This window comes from Equus przewalskii, chromosome 25 (assembly GCF_037783145.1).
Source record: "Equus przewalskii isolate Varuska chromosome 25, EquPr2, whole genome shotgun sequence".
In the NCBI taxonomy this organism is placed as follows: Eukaryota; Metazoa; Chordata; class Mammalia; order Perissodactyla; family Equidae; genus Equus; species Equus przewalskii.
In genome coordinates, this window is record NC_091855.1 from 35,348,438 (window position 1) to 35,362,024 (window position 13,587).

Genomic DNA, 13,587 nt, shown 5'->3' on the forward strand with positions numbered 1-13,587 from the left:
GATAAAGTCAGCATTTCTATTTCTAGGCATTTATCCCATAGAACTCCCCACAGATGTACAGGAAGATATCCGCACAAGGCTATTTAATCACTGTAGCACGTTTCCACAACACGATCGGAAATGTCCTAAATGTCCCTCAGCAAAGAACTGGTTAAGAAAAGGACATTAAGGCCATTTAACAGAATACTATGCAGCCATCAAAAAGGATGAGGCAGCCCAAAGGGCTGATATGAAATCACTTCCAAGATGTATCATACAGAATGGCTTTGTGTGGGGGAGGAAAGACCTTCTTTGTTCACATACACAGAAACAACCCCCTCCCCCGCCCACCCCACCCCCGAAAAGGTTTAAGGCTGCTGGCACCAACAAGACAGAAACCAGCAGGCTGGGTAGCAGGGGCAGGAGGAGACCCCATTTTTTAATTTGTTGCGTATGCACATATTACCAAAATAGGTCAGGACTGCCAAGAGCCTAGCAGAGACATAGGGAAAGCCACCAGAATCAAAGTCCAATTGCAGAGGGGTAAAATTCATGGTCCCAGGCTGCACTGGATGGAGGTGGGGGAAACGGGAGCATGTGGGAAGGGCAGACAAAGCTTCCATGGAGCAGAAGGCAGCAATAACCCCCATTTATCACTGGTGACGGAGAGACACTCAGAGAACAAGAGGTTCAGAAAGGATGAGGAGAGGTCCGAACACCCAGACCCCACCCTCCAGAATGAACTGTACGGGACCTGCACCAAAGACGCAGAGGGAAACCCCTTTCCACACTGGGGGGTGGGGGGGGAGCTCCTAAGAGAGTGCTTGCATGGGGCAGGCCTGGACCTGAGCACCCAGAAAGACAACAGGTTCTCCTGGGTGTGTGACTTTGCACGCCTGCCTCAGTGTGCACACCTGTGGCCTCCAGGTCACGGGCACCCACAACCGTCCGTCCACCTGGGTCATCTTCCCAGATGGTGTGAGCTGTCATGGTGTCACATGCCTCACGCAGCCCCCCGACAAGCAGGGCGAGCGTGACTGGGAGAAGCCATGGTCCTGTTGGGGGGAAACTGTTGTTGACAGAGCTGGCAGAAGAGTCCACAAAAAAATGTAGCTCTGGCCAAAATATAACCCAGAACACTTCAGAAGAGAGGGCTGGAAGGACACTGAACACTATTCTTCGAGACAGTAAGGGCCTTCTCCCGCCTCTTGCCCAGGCCCCCCACGGAAAACAATACCTCCCTTTCTGTTCCCAGATTTCAGCACCAATTTATAAGCCTTCTCCATTTTCCATCAGCAGGAGGCTGGCAACGTGCCCAGCCAGGCTATTCACCTGACGGTTGTCACACGTCCTGTCACAGTGCCATGACACTACACAGGTCCTCCAGGGAAACAGAGACAGAGGCCACACACGGCCTCTGGAGCTGGGAGGGGCATCTGCAGGGCTGGGTCCTGGTCGGGAGAAGGCATCTCCTCATGGGCTGATGCTAAGCCAGGACAGGCTAGCATTCCCAATCGGGGATCACCGTCTGGGCTGGAGGGGGTCTCAGCAGTCACCTGGCCCAACGGTCACAGCTGAGCAAAGTGGGGACGAGGTCCCAGGCCCTCAGTTCTGCTCCAGCTCAGCAGTAGCACCCTCATTCCTTAAACACCTGTCTTAACCCCTAAGGATGCACCCAGTCCACACACCCGGTGCCTTCTCCATACTCCCGGTGCCTTCTCCACACACCTGCCCAGGTGAGACTGTGCAGCTGCCCCTGCCTTCAGGCAGCTTCCCAGGATCCAGGCCAAAGGCCTGCTCTGCCTGCCCCGCCCGCCGCACCCACAGCCCTCCAGCCAGAGCCCAGCTCTCAGTTCCCAGGACAAGCTGAGGCCTCCCTAATGCCCACAGGCTCCCCGACCTCCTTCGCTGGGTGTGCAAGCCTTACTCACAGCCAGAACTCGGGGTACCCACACTGCTGTCAGCGGGGAAAGAAGGGTCGTCTGGAACCAGTGCAGAGTTTGCAGCATGCTGCTAACTCTGGAACCACTGAGGGTCGCTCAGGCCAGAGGACACCTGGGCCCCTCATGCCTGCACTCAGCCACCCCAGCCTTCCCAGCTTCCAGCCAGGATCTGGCTGCCTGAGAACAGAGACGGCTACTGCTGCCAGAGGCGACCCTGGCAATGATACTGGGTGCTGCAGACAGCTGTCTGCCTTCCTGCTGGCGCCCCAGCCTTCCTGGAACAGGTGGCCATCAGGCACGCTCGGGGGTAGGAGTCATCCTGTCACCAAGCAAGCATCAGCCCGCTGCCCCAAATCCCCACCACGGGGTGCTGACCCATCCTCCCCAGACAGCTGTGGAGCTAGAAAATGGCTCTTGTTCAACTCAGGTGATCAGGGAGAAGACTCTGCATGATGTTACCTGTCCCTAATCCTGTCCTCTCCCCACACCCCTGCTTAGAACTCCTCAAAGAGCTGCCCAGAGCTCCTCAGGGGCCACCAGGCGCCGCTTGGTCTGGCTCCCGCCTGCCCTCCAGCCCAGTTCGCACACTCTCCCCTGGCCACTGTGCTCTGGCCGGAGCCACTTACTTCAGGTCCTCGGGCCTCCGTGCCCACCCTGCAGAAGGGCCTGGGCAGACGCTGCTCCCTCCGCCTGTGCCACAGTCTCCCTCATTTCCCAGGCTCCTCAGGCCTCATCTCAAGCGCTAACTCCTCTAGGAGGCTGCAGGACGAGGTGGTGAGACCCTCCCCATTATCACAGGCCCTGACTTTTCTCCTTCCTAGAACTTACCCCAATCAGAGATGGTGTTACTTTTTCCTCCCTTCACTTGTGTTCCCTTTGTACCACCCCTGCCCCCTCACACACACACACACCACACACACACACACACACTCTCTGTGGGGGCAGGGGCTGCATCCACCTGATCCGTCTTATTTATCATTGAGTCTACAACGTCTTTTATGATTCCTGGCACACAGTAAGTGCTCAGTTAAGACTTGCTGAATGAACAACATGACAGTCATTTGATGAATGATCTCACAGATCAACGTAGAGACTGAGATAAAGGGCCAGGTCAGACGCTGGAAGCCCCGGGGGCGTGGGCTGTGCAGGCAGGGGCTCAGAGAAGGTCCTCGTGCCTCCCTCTGTCTGTCTCGGGAACCCAGGTGGGTAAAGGCTCAGCACCTGCGCAGTCTGACTCCTGGCTGGTGAGAGACTTCATGACTTACTACACAAAGTGGAAGAAAACCACACTGGGGCTTTACTGGGGGCACGCAGCCCACAGGGGCGGCACAGCAGCCAGTCAGGGAGTCTGGCCCCAAGACCGCCCAGGATGAGAGTGGAAGGCGAGTTTTCTGCTGCAGGTGTTGGGAAGTAAAACCCACGGGACTACAGACCTCTCGGCCTACAGGCTGATCTCCAACACCAGACAGTGAGGCCCCGGCATCCACGCTTAGGAAACACGAGCAGCTTTACCGACCCGCTGAGGCTCTCAGAGCTGCTGTGCTCTGAGAAATGAAGGGGTCTCAACCAGGGGTGAATGTGCCCCCCAGGGGACAGCTGGCCACGTCTGGAGACGTTTTCACTCATCACGATTGGGGGTGATCTACAGGCAGCTAGTGGGAAGAGGCCAGGGATGCTGCTGGCCATCCTACAATGCACAGGACAGCCCCACGACCAAGGATGGATCCAGGCCCAACAAGCCAGCAGCCCTTAGGCTGAGGAGTTCCGATGTGATGTGTAGACACATTCTTTCTACAAATGTGGAAAAGGTATTATTAACAAAATGTTAGTATTTTTAAAACCCAACATGCCTCACACCCTGTGCCATAAAACACTCACCGTCCAACAGAGGAACCACGGCCAGTGTGCTGGGGCAGAGCCCAGGCTTCCGGGGCAGCCATCCCCTCCCACTGCACCGCCCAGCGCCATACAAAGTCCAGCTCTGCCCCGGGCTAGCAACAGGGTCAGAAAGTCCCGGGTCTGCCTGGGGGCGGGCCTTCCCTCCACACCAGAAAGGCGACACTAAATGGCACCAACCTCCCCAGGGCAGAAAGAGAGATTCACAGCCACCGCTTGCCTGGCCGGGCCAGGCCGCACAACAGGCAGATTGTGCAGCCATCTCTGCCATGGGAGGAGTGGCCTCGTGACCCCGTGACCCCGGGCAGCAGTCATGGGGAGGGTGACCTTATGGTCACCCCGGGACAGAAGCCATCCGTCCTCTGGGGCCAGAGCCACCAGATATGTCCAGTTCTGTCTCCCTTGGCATCTGTGGCCAGCGTTTGATCATCACGTGGCACCAGCTGTGTCACAGCAATCCTAGACGGTGACGTCTCCCTCAGGTGACCCTGAATCGCTGGGCCTCACACTCCCCAGGGGTCCGTCAGCTGCTGGCCAAAGGCCCCTTGAGGCGCATTTGAAAAGAGCACAGCCACAATCCTGGCTCTGCCATGTTCCCTCTCAGCAACCCCGGGCAGGCGCCTCAACTTCCTTGGGCCTTGGTTTCCTCACCCAAAAAGGGGGGAAGCAATTCCATTTTCCCAGGGATTGACAGATGCACCCAATGAGATAAGAGATGTGGAGTGCCCAGTGCAGAGAGGGCCACCAGGGACCTACTCGGGAAACAGTGGCCTCTCCCGGGGCTCCAAGGTGACCCCCCGAATCCTTCCCTGGCGCCCATGGTTCTTACTCTGTCCCACCAGCCAGGAGGCCCTCACGCCGCCAGGCTCTGCCCCCAAAAGAGACAGAAACTCCTTTAACGTTTGATAATCAGATTAGAAGGCCTCGAACAACAAAACCTTTCATTTCTTCTACTTCAACTCCATCCCCACAGCACACAGTCCAGAGCCCTGTGCTGGCGGCCGCCCAGGAAACATCTGAGGTTGACAGGTTTGAGTCAGCGCAGCTGTGGCATCATTCCTGAGCCCTGGGGGTCCGGAGCAAACCAGAGCTGCGGCCTCGGAGGTGATCACGCTGCTCAGAGAAGCCACCTTTCGAGTTGGGTACAGCCGCTCTCAAAGCCACTGTCTCACACTGCCATCCTGACATATACCCCGCGCAGCAGGCAGGACAACTGAGGCAGGTCAGCTGGAGAGGGGTGGAGCCGACCCCCACCGGCCCCACTTCCTAGACTAAAATCAGCCCACATTTCCGCTCCCCTGTCACAGAGCACATCTCCCATTTGGGGACACTTTCATTATCGCTGTCTCATTGACTCCAGCTATGACTACGAACTCTCAAGTCAGCAGGGACCGACAGCCACAGATAAGCCACAGATAAGAAAAGTACTATTGTCAGGGCAATAATAAGCTGACAGGACTGAGAGCCCACTCAGTGCCAGGCCTACGCCGAGGGCTTCCCATGGGTCTCACACCCAGGCACTGACAGAAAGAGTGGCGAGCGCTTACACCCGTGCACACACTGCAGGCGCTGTTCTAAAGGCACCAAGAATATTAATGGGTTTAAGCCTCACAACGCCCCTCTCAGGCAGTTTAATTATCTTCTTTACTTTTTAGAAGAAAAGGACACTGCGGGGCTGCTGTGTTCCTCTTCACCATATGTGGCTCCCTAGCCTGCAGGCAGGTCCTCTCCCCTGACTTCCTGCAGTCAGTCATGCCCAGGAGGATGGCGTGACCCGTGAAAGCTAAGAGTCCACAGCTCGTGTCACTCTGGGGCAGAGCTAAGAGTCAGAACAAGCTTCACGGAGTTCTCTTCCTTCTGCCACCACCTGTCAGCAGCTGCTCCGTCCTCCCAGCTCCCACACCCACAGCAGAGCTGCAGGCGAGCCTCCGATGACGTGTGGCACGAGGCAGAAATGAGAACGTGTGGGTTCCAGGAGCCGCCTGTCACGGCAGTGTGGCTGAGCCTATCCCGCTAGCCTGGAGCAGGAAGGGCCTTCAAAGCCGTCCGTCCGAGCTCCTCAGGAGGAAACTGGGGCCTGCCGCTCGCTACTCCTGGGGGAGACGGGTGGCACTCGGGCGCTTCCTGCCCCGTGGCCAGGCCCCGCATATGCCAGCCTTGCACCTCCAGGATCGTCAAGCTTGGGTTCCCGGGGCTCTGCGTGGTCGACGTGTGTTAACACACTTGGCCTCCTACCAGGACTGTCTCCATTTTCAAGACGAGGAAACTGAAGCACAGAGGAAGGTAAAGACCTGCCCAAGGCCGGCCAGCAGGAAGTGGTGGGGAGAGCTTGGAACCCAGGCAGCGGGCTCCAATACCAGTGTTCCTAACCACTGTGCTATGGGGCCCAACAGTCTAAAGGTGGAGAAGGCAACTCTGCAGGCTCTAGGCACCAACATGGACAGGACATGAGGGCTCTAGGAGGGTATACAAATGGCCAAGGAGCACACCAAAAGACACCTGACACCATTAGCATCATTAAGTCAAAACCACAAGATGCCACTTCACCCCCACTAGAAGGGCTAAAAGTCAAAGTCAGATAGTAAGTGTGGCTGAGGATATGGAGAAACTAGAACCTTCACACACTGCTGGCGGGAACAGAAAATGGTGCAGCCACTGGGGAAAACAGTCTGGTGGGTCCTCAATGACCACATGACCCCACAATTCTACTTACCCAAGAGAAATGAAAACACACATCCCCACAAAACGTACACGTGAACGTTTATAGCAGTGCTATTCATAGGAGCCAAGAGAAGGAAATGGCCCAAACAGCCATCAGCTGACAATGTGGTCCGTCCACACCACGAACAATAGTCGGCCATGAAAAGAATGAAGCACGGATTGATGCTACAACATGGACGAACCTCGAAAACATTACGCTGCGTGAAAGAAGCCAGTCCCAAAACATAGCATATTCTACGATCTCTTTCATCTGAAAGCCCAGAAGAGGTAAATCTTTAGAGACAGAAAGCACTGGCTGCTTAGCGCTGGGAGGGGGGTGACAGTTAAAGGTTACAGGGCTTCTGAGGTGATGAAAACGTTCTAAAACTGAGTGTGGTGGTGCTTTAACACGCCCGTGAACACCCTGAAAACCACTGGGTCATACACTTTGAATGAGTTTATTGTATGGTATGAGTTATAGCTCAATAAACCTGACTTTTTTTTAATGATAAGGGGTAGGGGATGGGATGGGGAGCTGGGCTACTGAGGGTCGATTTGATACTGTTTCCTTTGCGGTAAACACTGGTGAAGAACCAACGTGCAAAGTGTACGTTCTCTGCCTGCGTCCACGCCCGTCCACGCCGTGAGGCGAGAGCTCCCTTCCCAGACACATTTTATACAATCAAACAGTGGACTGGGAGCCAAGAGGTGAGTAGGGCGTTGTCCTTCGTGGGCCTATGGGTGCCGGGCGCTGCTCAGAGGCTGGCCTGTCACAGCTGAGGGGGGGGCGTCCAGGACCACAGGGGCACTGGGGTGAGGAGGGGGCACTGCGAAGCACGAGCCCCCTCTTCATATCAGACACTGCCAGACACCAGCGACCACGGTGTCCTCACTGCCCAGAGTTCATCTCACACTGGCAACGCCCCATCCCAAACAGGCTTCTCTCTGTTCCAATTAAATCTGATCTTATCACCCCCCCACCCAGCCTGCAGGATAGAGTCCAGGCCCCCCAGTCTGCCGAGAAAAAGCCCTCTCTCCAACGTTATTGTCCTGCTGCTCTGACACCCATGAGGCACGCCCACACGCACCCAACAGGCAGCGCTATGTGCCTTACGACCCCGCCTGGCCTCTGCCTTCGTGTCCCGCTCTCAGCTGCCCACTGGAGCCGCCTGCTCCCTCTGCTGACCAGGTGCTCTGCACAAGGCCAGTGCCCATGATGTTCTTTCACTTCACAAACGCGTAGGCACAATTCCTACGTACCGGGCACCGTGTGTGGCCATGAGCTTGAGGCAGACACAATCCCTGCCACTGTGGAGCTAACCCCCAAATGAAGAGATGGCAGTAGCAACAGAAAAAGAATCACGAACTTCCAAACGGAAGGAAGAAAGAGTGCAAAGTTATGAGGGTCTGGGACGGGGGATGTGTCCTCGGTCGGATGATCAGGGAGACATCCCTGAGGAAGGGGCACCTGAGCCGGGAGCTGAAGGTCAGGATGGAATTCCAAGCATGGGATGGCTTGTGCAAAGGCACTGAGGTGGGCAAGAGCTCAGAGCCTGAGCAGCTGCTGTGGGGGGGCCAGCTTGGCAAGAAGGGGCGGCTGGGCAAGATGAAGCTGGGGAAGGAGGCAGGTGCCAGATCACTCAGTCCTCACGGGCCACGTTAAATGGTGCAGCCTTGATCACACCAAAATGAGGAGGCGTGGAATGGTTTTAAGCCAGGACGTGCAGTGATCAGGTCTGTGTTTGTCCTAGCTGATGACTCTGGGGGCTACGATGGCAGGTCCTGGTTTCCCCAGAGGTCTCTCCTCCTGGGCTAGGAATTTGCATGGGCAGTGATCTGTAAACAGTGTGCCACGGCAGAGGAAGCTGTCCTTGTGCCCAGACTGGGGGCTCGGGGACTATCTGGGGGACTCAATATCTTTCCAGCTAATCAAGATGGCGAGAAGAGGCGACCATTTAGACTCAAACCTCCTTCTTCTAAGCTCATTCAGGGAAAATCCCACGAAGATCCACCTAGACAGCTCCACGTGCCTCCTGGAGCATGATTCCAGGAACCATTCTGGGCAACTTGGAGGCTGGCAGGGGCAGCAGGTGGAAGACCAGCCCTGGCCACACCTGACAGGTGGCCCCAGAAGCCACAGTGAGAAGAAGGTTCTCCATGCTCCCCTGAGGAAGCAGCTCGAGCAGCGAGGACACCCCTGAGCACAGGACAGGGACCTCCCCACTGCCCAGCCCCATTCAAGGGACCATTGCCTGGATCTGTTCACTAATAATCACTGATAACTGAATCTCGGGCAGAGCCGCGGTGGCACGAGGCTGCTGGCTCCACATGAACCTTGGCGCAGAAAACAACTGAATCATCCTGAGGATTCTGCAAGCCAAGCCCTCTTGAGGCCCATCAGAAAAAAGAAGAAAGGCTTGGGAGTGGAGGGGTTCCTACGGCAACCAGCTTTAGTGATCTGCAATAAGCCCCAGGCCCATACCCTCCAACCTGCCCACAAAGTGTAGCCAGGAAAAAAAGCATCATCTGTCAGCTCTGAGAATTCCTTTCCATCCCCGGGACCTGGAGGTTTCAGGGAAGCATCCCACAGGCAGAATGCTTCAGGGCTGTCAGTAGGATCTCAGACAGGTCAAAGCAGCCCCAAACCACTTCCCCAGGAACCTGAGTATGGCCTTTGGAGAAGGCCCTTCGAGCTGGGCCTTCCATCCTACTCTTGGCCTTGCTCACAACAAAATGCAGAAAGGCCAGCTTTGCAAACCCAAGCCCTGGGCTCTGCTTTTCCACCTCTGACAGGGCTTCCCTCTGCCTCTCTGGTCCCTGCGTTCCCTACCCACCCAAGCCGTGTCTCCCTGTTAATATCTTGAGAATAAATTCTAAAACAGGAATCTGAAAACAATGGCATGACCAAGGTCAAGTTTCAGTCTATCTGGTCTGGCTCTGAACTTGGATCTCTCGCATCCTAAGCGGAGGGGAGGACCGGGTCAGCGCGGACAGCACCGCGCCTGGCGGCAGGAGGAAGGCCTGCGTGCCGCTGAGGGGGCCTCTTCCCCGGCATCTCTGCATCCCCCTCTACGCCAGCCCCCGCCCACCTCCTCTCTTCCTGGGGCCTCTGGAAAGTGCAGCCTGTCACCCTTTTCCCCAAAGGATTGTTCTCTTCACAAAGGAGGAAACGTCCTGGCCTTATCAGATATCCGGCTTCATGCTGAGGCACGGACTGCTACATTGGAAATTTATCCCAGAAGTTCCAAGGCTGCAAGGTTAGCCTGAGGTCACCTCAGTCATCGGAGGGCCACTGGGAGAGTGAGTGTGCCTGGGAGGGACCCAGCCCAGACCCTCCCTGGGAAATGCACGCAGCGGCTGAAACCCTTAAGCCACACATCCCTAGTCCCCCGACCTGCTCTCTCTGTAACCTTCTTTCCCGTCAAGAACAGGAACACAGGGGACACAGTTCTCCTTTACCAGTCAGCTGGGCTGTGGGCTGTGTGTCTGGGGAAGTGTGGGGGGCAATCCCCACAGGGGCGGCTGTCCCATCACTCTCCGGGTACCGGGGCTGGCCGTGGGTGGCAGACCTTCAGCTGGAGGGACAGTAGTGCCACAAGCAACAGTGGTGGCTGTACTGGCCTAGCAGCAGGCGTGGCAGTCAGCACTCAGCAGACAGCAGGCCCTTTCGTATCCACCGACATGTACTCCTCACTGCGACCTGCCCACCCCAAGAAGGAGGAACTCTCAGCATCCCCATTCTTCAGAAGAGGAAACTAAGGCTTGGGGAGGTCACCGGATCCAGCTGGCATCAACTTCCCACTAAGCGCTCACGGGGCCCAAGCAGTGTGCAAAGTGCTTCATCTGCGTCAATTACTGCCCCCAGCAGTGTATAGGTTTTCCTGTCCTAACACCATCGTACAGATAAGGAAACTGAGGCTTGGAGCCTCCTGGGGAGCCCAAACACACCTCCCCCGTGGCCTCCAGCCCTGTGAAGGAGGGACGGACTTCAGGCACGGGCAAGGCAAAGGCCCAGGAGGGCACGACGTGAGGACAGCACACCCCCCTTCAGGCGGGGGGGGGGGGGGAACCACAGCAGAACCATGAGCAGGCCACCGTTATTCTGGGGCCACACGGGACACAGCAATCTATGAGAGTCGGCGAAGGAGGGGGTGAGACCCTCGGGGAAGTGAGGGAGGCTGGGGTCACTGACCCCGACACAGGGAGAAAGAAATGCCGTCAGCACAAGGGCTACTGTGTGGCGAGGAGGGGAGCTAGCGAGAGTGCCCTCTGTCCTGAGAAAGGACAGGACACCAAGTCCCCAACCATCTCCACTGGGAAGTGCTCGCTCAGGCAGCCCTCCCCCAGGGAGGCCTCTCCTTGGCTGCATTTCCACGGATAATAGGACTTTGTTTCTCATGACCCCCGAGCCGCCTTCCAGAGGAATGAATCACGCTCTTGTCCACAACAGAGACCAAGTCAGTGGGGGCAAAGGCAGCACCTCCCAAGGTGTCAGGCGGGTCACCGTGGAGTCAGGACCCAGGCTGTGGGGACATGGGGCTGGGAGGAGGGAACAGCTAAGAGGACTACGTTACGTCAAAGCTTGGAGATGAGCACACAGGGGTCAAAGCAACGAGCACAGAGAGGGGCTTCTCCACCACATCAAGACTTGGGGGCACGTGCGGCTGTTCCAGTGTAAAAGCCCTCGGGTGTCCCTTTCTCTAAGCCCGGCAAGAGGGTTGCAGCCCTTGTGCCAGCTCAGAACCACTGGCAGTGGCTGTGTGTGTGCATGTGCTGAGGATGTGGAGGCCACATGTGGACTCGGCAGCACTCTGACCAGTGAATCATGTCCAGACAGGTAGAGGGCGGCGGTTCTGCCCTGGTTCAATCCCCTTTCACAGCCAACAAGACAGAGGCCCTGGCAGCAAAGCACCTGCCCACAAGCCCGTGTCTCGGCAGCGGCAGAGCCACTACCACAGACCACACAGCAAGACAGCTGCTCTAGCTTTAGAAACGCACAGATCCGCTCCCTCCTCAGCATCCTCACTCACCTGGAACCTGTGCACCAGCTCCAGGGACTGGCTGTCGTTCTGGTCAGCTTCGAGGATGACATCGGTCAGCTTGTGGATGATGACGTCCAGGGGGCCCTGCTCCTCGATTGGCCGGCTAAGGTTCAGCTGCAGGGGGACACAGAGAAAAAGAACAACTTCAGCAGCTGAGCCCACTACCCTGTGCTATCCTCACCCTCTGCCTGCCCCTGCAGCCCTGAGAAGGGGGTGGGAGGAGGGCCGCACACACAGGAAATAAAGACAGGACCGCCAGGCCAAACCCGCTGAGATCCCAGACCTCCTCCGGAGCAGGCCCCATGTTTGTACTTCTGTCCCCGGGCCCCGTGCTACCCAGGATACAGAAGACACACACAGGAAATCAAGGTGACAAAGGATTCACTGGTCAAGCGAGTGCCACTGTGAAATTGCTTCACAGAGAAAGTGTTTAATGAAGATGTCCCCTCTGCCCAACAGCTGAGATTTTTCAGGTAGGGAAACCAAGGCTCAGCAAGGTGGAGTAAAGCAACTGAAGTCACACAGCCAGCTCTGAACTGAGACCCAAGCAGGTAATCTTTCTACAAAACACAGAAAGTCTCGCAAGGCTGTGATCTTCACCAATCTGAGAGCTGCTGCTCCCAGAGATCAGGCACTTGCCCTTCACACTGAGATCAGGGCTTACCATGACAAAGCAAAAGCGAGCGGGGCTGCCTGGAACCTGTGATGCTCGGCCTGCCCTGCTCCGCTGGGGGCATGATTATTTTTTTCAAGAGCGTGGGGTTAGGAAGATCGGTCCCCAAGGGAGCCAGAGCCGCCGGCTGACAGACAGTCGGCATCACCTCACCCCAAGGCAAGAGCACCTGCCAACAGCTGGGGCAGCCTGACACTGCGCTTCCTGACCCGCCAGATGTCTGCCGTCCGGCACGCAGCCACCACCACCTGCAAAGCCGGTCCCTCAGAGGCAGCGGCGCCAGCCCGGCACCTGGCTGACCCCCAGGATGGCCTCAGCAAAGGCCAGAGAAGGCCACCAGCCTGACCCCCAAGTAGGGCTTCCTCTGGGATTCAAGGCTGATTGTCTCAAAGTTACTGGTAAAGAAATCACAACGACAGCTACAAATGATGGCTCTAGGTAGGCACTGTGCTAAAAGTGACACGCATTTGTTTCGTTTTATTTTCCAACCACGCAATAAGAAGCGAATTCACGAATGAGGAGGGTGGAGAACACAGACTTTTGAAACCTGCCTGGGATCTCATAGCGAGAAAGCGGTGGAGCTCGGATGCAAAGCCAGATCTGAAGCTGTGCTTGTCACTCAATCATCCCCATCCCTGGAGCTCGCCCTGTGCCCTGGGAGGCTGTCCTCTAGAGCCACAACCCCCTGGCTGCCTTGTCCTCTGGCTTCTGGCCGAGTCTGGCCAATTGGAGGCACCAGCAGAAGATGAGAGAGAGAAGTCTAGTGAGTGAGTGTTCCCACCGCCCTCACACCCCGACCATATTTCTGGCAGCAGCTCCAGTCCCTGTCGAGCAGGGCAGCCCCTCTCCCAAGACCACCGCTGTCTCCAGGCTCCCACACCACCTCCCCTCCCCCTGTCCCCTTGGGCCTGGGGTGATGACAGCTTGCACTCTCTGCCTCGCCACCTCCTGCTGCCTCCTTTGACCCTGCCCACACCTTGTCATCCTCCCTTATTTGAACTTTTTTTTCAGTAAACCTTCAGAATGTGCCAGCTCCTTCCTGGTGATATCCTTAACTCTTCTTTTTTTATTGTCTGCCAGGAAAGATGTTAAGGGATTTCCCCGATTTAAAAAAAACAAAACCCCACAGACCACACAGTAAGAAAATACTGAGAAGACATTTCCCGTCCCATGGTGACCAGCCTGTGTACAAAACAAAACAAAGCAAGAATCAGACCAGCTGAGACAGCGAGCATCCCTTCCAGGGCCCCTGGACGAGGAAGGGAAGTGGCACTTGTCCTCATAGCAAGCCCAGCAGCTGAGGACAAAGTTCCCACCCTCACAGACCAGGACACCAAGAGCCCAGAAGGCAAAA

General features: G+C 56.6%; 1 protein-coding gene across 2 annotated transcripts in view; it reads right to left on the reverse strand.

Moving 5' to 3' along the window:
- ITPK1 (inositol-tetrakisphosphate 1-kinase) overlaps positions 1-13,587 on the reverse strand; it is a 172,532-nt gene that overhangs the window by 60,136 nt on the left and 98,809 nt on the right. For both annotated transcript variants that reach the window (XM_070594655.1, XM_070594656.1), the window contains one exon: positions 11,549-11,674. In XM_070594655.1, coding sequence (XP_070450756.1) covers positions 11,549-11,674 — 126 coding nt within the window. The remainder of the gene's footprint in view (positions 1-11,548; positions 11,675-13,587) is intronic.